This window comes from Bubalus bubalis, chromosome 1 (assembly GCF_019923935.1).
Source record: "Bubalus bubalis isolate 160015118507 breed Murrah chromosome 1, NDDB_SH_1, whole genome shotgun sequence".
Classification (NCBI taxonomy): Eukaryota; Metazoa; Chordata; class Mammalia; order Artiodactyla; family Bovidae; genus Bubalus; species Bubalus bubalis.
Genome location: NC_059157.1, coordinates 50,091,184 through 50,097,664, shown reverse-complemented (window position 1 = coordinate 50,097,664; position 6,481 = coordinate 50,091,184). Strand labels below are relative to the sequence as shown.

Below are 6,481 nucleotides of genomic sequence, written 5' to 3'. Positions count from 1 at the left end.
TCCCCTACCCCAATTGTCAGTCTGAAATCATCTTAATATTTTTACTGATTCTTTTTTTAGCTTCAAGTGCTAGATTGTAAAACCTGTGAGAGCAGTAAAGTTGTCTATAATTTTCCCACTTTGTCTTCACTAAGATAAGACCCTCACAAAGCTACACAAAACTATTTGTCAATTAAATGACTGAAACCAATCTCCTAAAGGTCAATATATGCAAAATATTCATACTCTCACTATCAGTTCAGTCCAGTTGCTCAGTCATGTCCAACTCTTTGCGACTCCATGGACTGCAGAACACCAGGTTTCCCTGTCCATCACCAACTCCCAGAGGTTGCTCAAACTCATGTCCGTTGAGTTGGTGATGCCATCCAATCTTCTCAGCCTCTGTTGTCCCCTTCTCCTGCTGCCTTCAATCTTTCCCAGCATCAGGCTCTTTTCAAATGTGTCAGTACTTTGCATCAGGTGGCCAAAGTATTGGAATTTCAGCTTTAGCATCAGTCCTTCCAGTGAATATTCAGGATTGATCTCCTTCAGGATGGACTGGTCTGATCTCCTTGCAGTCCAAGGGACTCTCAAGACTCTTCTCCAACACCACAGTTACATGTATACCTGTGGCGGATTCATTTTGATATTTGGCAAAACTAATACAGTTATGTAAAGTTTAAAAATAAAATAAAATTAAAAAAAAAAAGCAAAAAAAAAAAGCATCAATTCTTTGGCATTCAGATTTCTTTATAGTCCAACTCTCACATCCATACATGACTACTGGAAAAACCATAGCTTCGACTAGACAGACCTTTGTTGGCAAAGTAAGGCTGTTTAGGTTGGTCATAGCTTTTCTTCCAAGGAGCAAATGTCTTTTAATTTCATGCCTGCAGTCACCATCTGCAGTAATTTTGGTGCCCCCAAAATAAAGTCTCTAGCTGTTTCCGTTGTTTCTCCATCTATTTGCCATTAAGTGATGGCACCAGATGCCATGATCTTCATTTTCTGAATGTTGAGCTTTAAGCCAACTTTTTTACTCTCCTCTTTCACTTTCACTAGGAGGCTTTTCAGTTCTTCACTTTCTTCTATAAGGGTGGTGTCATCTGCATATCTGAGGTTATTGATATTTCTCCCAGCAATCTTGATTCCAGCTTGTGCTTCATCCAGCCCAGCATTTTGCATGGAGAACAATATTAAGATTCCCTTTAAAACTGGGAATAAAACTACCAAATGACCCAACAATTCCAGTACTGGACTAATACACTGAGAAAACAACAATTCAAAAATGCACGTGTACTCCAGTGTTTATTGAAGCACTATTTATAATAGACAGGACATGGAAGCAACCTAAATGTCCATTCACAGATGAATGGATAAAGAATTTATGGTGCATAGGTGCAATCGAATATTACTCATCCATAAAAGAAATGGACTTGAGTAATTTGTAGTGAGGTGGATGAACCTGTTTGTTACACAGAGTAAAGTAAGTCCAAAAGAAAAAATCAGATATTATATATTAATTTATAGAGAGAGAGAATCTAGAAGATGGTACTGATGAGTCTATTTTTCAGGGAAGGAATGGTGACACAGACATAGACAATGGACTTGTGTACAGTGGGGGAAGGAGAGGATGGACTAACTGAGAAAGTAGCATTGACTTACATGCATTATCATGTGTAAAATAGATAGCTAATGGGAGGCTGCTATTAACATAGGGAGCCCAGCTGGAGCTCTGTGATTACCTAGACGGATGGGATAGGGGTGGGTGAGAGGGAGGCTGAATAGGGGGGGGATATGCATATAGTTATGACTAATTTGCATTGTTGTATGGCAGAAATCAACACAGAATTGCAAAGCAATTATCCTTCAATTAAAAATAAAATTTAAAAATACATTTGCAATTCCATCAAAAGAAAATGATATCATAGAATATTTTTATTCTAGCTTAGCCATTCCTTAGTTCTTTATTCTCAAGTGCCTAAACCCAACTGTGCTTCCAATTTCTTATTACTTCTGGAAAGCATCTCTTCTATTCCATTACTCCTGCAGGAAATCAGATTGTCTCTCCTGCACCTGGACTTTGTCATGACCACCTGAATATGTGTCATTCCTCCTGCACTTGCTCCTCCAGCTCCATTCTTGACACAGTGAGATTTGCACAGTTCAGCATGGTTCTGAAATACTGTGAGATTTGTGCTTGGCTATGTGAGTGCCTGGGCATGTGAGATACAAGAAATAGTTGGAGAAGGTATTAATTTTGGTGCAAATACAAGAAGAAATGCTTGTAGTATATCAAAGAACTCAAGGTTCAAGCACCCTGTTAGCCCAGGCTTCGAAAGAGGCCATAGCACCTCAAGAAAGACTAATTCACAGAGATTTGTTAGAAACAATGAGCCATTTTTATTGAGAAAAAGGCGTTATCCAAGCTTTAGAATGTTAGGATCATTAACACAATCATAACAGAGACTCAGAGATTAAGGGAGTAAAGGCTAACATTTGGAAGAGTCAGATGATATCACCATTGAACCTCAGACTTCAAGGATGTCGCTCTAAAAATGGGGAGTTGGAGGTCAAACCTCTGTCACACATACAATTTCTTGCAAGTACAAATCACGGGTTACAGATCCTCAAAGCAGTATTATCTTTAGATTCCTCATTTCAGAAGCAGACTAGGCTAAGAGGGTGATGTTCTAGCAGCAAGAATAACATCTCCTGTAGCAAACTGGCCAGTAGCTGCCATAGCCAGAGCCATATCCACAGCCATATCTGGTTCCATAACCACAGCCATATCCTGTCCCATATCCACAGCCGTATCCACAGCCATATCCCAAGCCGTATCCACAGCCGTATCTACTTCCATATCCACAGCCATAATAGGGGCTGAACCCACAGCTGTAGCTCTTTCCACAGCCATAGCCACAGGAGTTGCCGTAGTAGTTACAACACATGTTGTCAAGGCAAGAGGGTTCAGGTGGACTGCAAGAGGCTGTTTCTGAAGTGTGTGTGTCTTCTCCCCATGGACCTTTATATACTGTCAGTAATTGGCAGAGCATACCATTCATTACCTGACATAGACAACAAACATGGAAGCAACATTATGAGCCAGTCACGTCACCACTGACCATCACTAAAGTTTGCTTAAAATAGCTCATTATTTGGGAGACTCCTGTTTCATTTTAAGAGCTTCACTTTAATTTGTTCTGCTGACAAACCGTCTTAGTAGAATCGTGTGACCCAAAGCTGGTCATTTTCAAATCTCCTCTCATTTAACAGATACCTTATAGAACAAGCTTGTTGGGGAATGTCAGACGATTTTGCCTCCTTTTCTCTCTCATTTTTCCAAAATACCTGCTTCTGACCACAGGAAAAGGAATATTCCTGTCTCCTTTCCTGAAACCCTAGCCTTTCTGCATTCCTTACCCCTGCCTTGTCCGACTCTCCTCAAATCCTAAGAATCTGATCCGTATCTGATAGTTCAAAACGAAGTCCATTCCCTGGAAGAGTGAAGACTTACAGGCGTGGAGACAGTGTGCTGCATGTGTTCCTTCTTGTATTTTCTTCTTCCGTGCACCAGGCGATGGAAGGCCCTGTTCATGTGGGGCAGCCCTCTTTTTCTCTCTTTTTTGTAGCTATCTGAGTCTCACCATTGAGGAGACTTTAACAGTTTAACCAACATTAGTTGGCTGAAGAATCAGAAGTCCTTAGTTAGACCAGAAACTCATTTTTTCACATAAAGCCTTATCAGAGTTTTGTGTTATGAGATGTTAGTCCATTCCCCTCACTCAATCATTCTTGCCTTCTTCTATCACTACTGTTCCTTACACCTTTGGTTCAAAGGCTAAAGGTAAGTAGGGTCACTCTGATATTTACAGCAAAAGCCCATCTCAGCTCCTAGTACACTCATGACATCAAGTACCACAAAACTCAATTTTATCCTTATTCATATGTACATTAATCAGAAGTTCTCAACCTTCTACAAAAATGTTCATTGTGACTTTGAAATATAATGTCTCCTTTCTTCTAAATAATCCTCTCTAACACACTTACCTTTTTGACATGTAAAAGAGGGAAATGAGTATCATTTCTTCTGCTGTTAATATTTTTCTTGCCACCAAATTTCTCGGCTTAAAAAAAATCTATTTGTACATCAAAACTCAGATCTGTAATTAGCTCCTGTGAGATGCCTTTCCTCTGTGTTATTGTCTGAACTGGATCATCCTCCTCTTGGTCCTGGGGCTTCCCTAGTGGCTCAGGAAAGAATCTGCCTGCAATGCAAGAGATGTAGGTTCGATCCCTGGGTCTGGAAGATCCCCTGGAGGAGGAAATGGCAACCCCCTCCAGTGTTCTTGCCTGGGAAATCCCAAGGACAGAGGGGCCTGGCGGGCTATACAGTCCATGGGGTTACAAAGAGTCTGACATGACCTAGCAACTAAGCCACCACCGCCAGCACCTCCTGGCTCTTATGTGCAGACACATGTCAAAGCACTTGCCAAAGTTTATTAAAACTATGTCTTGCCTCACTAATTGAAATTTAACTTAATACCAAACATTCAACCTTTCACAACCAAACATTCAGTCATGTTGCTTTGTTTGTTGGGGTAGGGGGGCATTTTTTCTTTTTTTTTTTTTTGCTTATCTTAGTTTCTATGTTTTATTTAAATCAACTTTTTCAGAATCTACAGACTCCAAAATTTAGATTATTTTTCACTGTAACAACCATGAAATCTGAACTGGAAGGGAGTATAAAGTCAGGATCATTCCTTCCACTGGATATACTTGAATTTTGACAACAAAGGAATAAGTGGTGATCGAGTACTTTATTAAATGCCTTTAACAGGGATTTTCACAAGGCTGCCAACTTCAATTTTTGAGAAGTTTCATTATCAGACATTTTTCCTTCTGTTGAGAAATCATTCTACCAATTTTTCTGATATTGGTCACTGGTCTATTCTGAACACTCTGCTGTTTCATCCCTAACTATAAACATAAAGAAAATATGATCCCATTCCATTTTTCTTATCCTTCAGTTTCTTACCTTTTCTTTCCACCTTGAAATTCAAAACTATAAATTCTACTTGACAAATTCTCTGGTACAGACACTTTAGTTTTCAGTACCACAGCCAACACATTCTCTGGTCACAGTATCCCTGGATTATTGAAAAACTCTTTTATCTTTATTGCATTATTTCTAATATCTTTCCATTCAGATCTCTGGATACAGATTTAAAACAGTAAAGACAACTCCTATTCTGTGCATCCTTGAATAACCAACTCTGAGTATAGTCCCTGATAATTTGGACTCAATATTCTTTCATAAAACAACTCAGTTTAAACTCTGTACTAGGGATTATGTAACAATCATGTATCTTACTTGAGGACAGTTTCCTTCCTGAAAACCTTTTGGCTAACCTGTTATCTTAAAATGTAAATTATAGGAGTGGGTCTAATAAGATCTTTACAACCTTGAGAGATTCTTTTGATTGATTCTAATAACTAATTTAAAAAGAATATAACTCCCTTGCTTAGACTAGCGAGGGGGGCACTCTCCACCCCTTACTGATTTCTGTGTCAGAAGCTTTCTCTGTCCCTTTTTCACTTTAATAAAACTCTGCTACATAAAAAAAAAAAAAAAAAGGATGAATCAAATCGGACATATATTCAAACATTGGAGAGCCACATATACTGTACAGACATTTGATCATATGATTAAATTGTCTAAATGCAAATTTCTTCTTTCTAAAATGAGGCCTACCTATTTTTACATAATTGTTTTCCTTATGTTTCATACCTATTTAGTGTTCTGGTCAGGAATTTTACTCAATAAATGCTATTCCCTTCATCTCACTTTCCTTTTTATTTTTCCCCTCTTGGCTATATATATTTATTTTTGTGATTATCATTTAATATACGTTTTTAAGTATGCACTTTTTAGAAATCAAAGATAAATTTTAATTTTAAATACCTTTTTTTTTTTTTTTTTTGCAGTGACAAGGTGGACCTAGAAATTCTTATACAGAGTGAGGTAAGTTAGACAGTGAAAGACAAATAAATGATACTGCTTTCTTTAGATTTCTAAGAAATCTAAAAATAATACTACAAATGAACCTATTTATAAAACAGAAATAGAGTCACAGAAGTAGAAAATAAGCATGGTTACCAAGGGGTGTGGAGGGGAAGTGGGGATAAACTGGGAGGTTAAGAATGACATATTTACACTACTATATATAAAATAGATAACTAATAAAAATCTACTGTATAGCACAGGGAACTCTACCCAATATTCTGTAATGACCTATATAAGAACAGAATCTAAAAAAGGAGTGGATATAGGTATGTATATAACTGATTCACTTTGCTGTATTGCAGAAACTAGCACTACATTGTAAATCAACTATACTCCATAAAAATTAAATTTCTGAAATCTCATTTTTCTTATTCCATAGTTTAAATTCTTCTCTAATAATAGCTTTAAAATAGCCATATTTATTTGTATTGTAAT

The 6,481-nt window shown here is 37.7% G+C and overlaps 1 protein-coding gene across 1 annotated transcript; it reads right to left on the bottom strand.

Annotated features, from left to right (window-relative positions):
• Positions 1-2,409: 2,409 nt before the first annotated feature.
• On the bottom strand, positions 2,410-2,977 carry LOC112586396 (keratin-associated protein 21-1-like). Its single transcript, XM_025290746.2, has one exon. The coding sequence runs from the start codon at positions 2,928-2,930 to the stop codon at positions 2,673-2,675; it is 258 nt and encodes an 85-aa protein (XP_025146531.1). The 5' UTR covers positions 2,931-2,977; the 3' UTR covers positions 2,410-2,672.
• Positions 2,978-6,481: the final 3,504 nt, after the last annotated feature.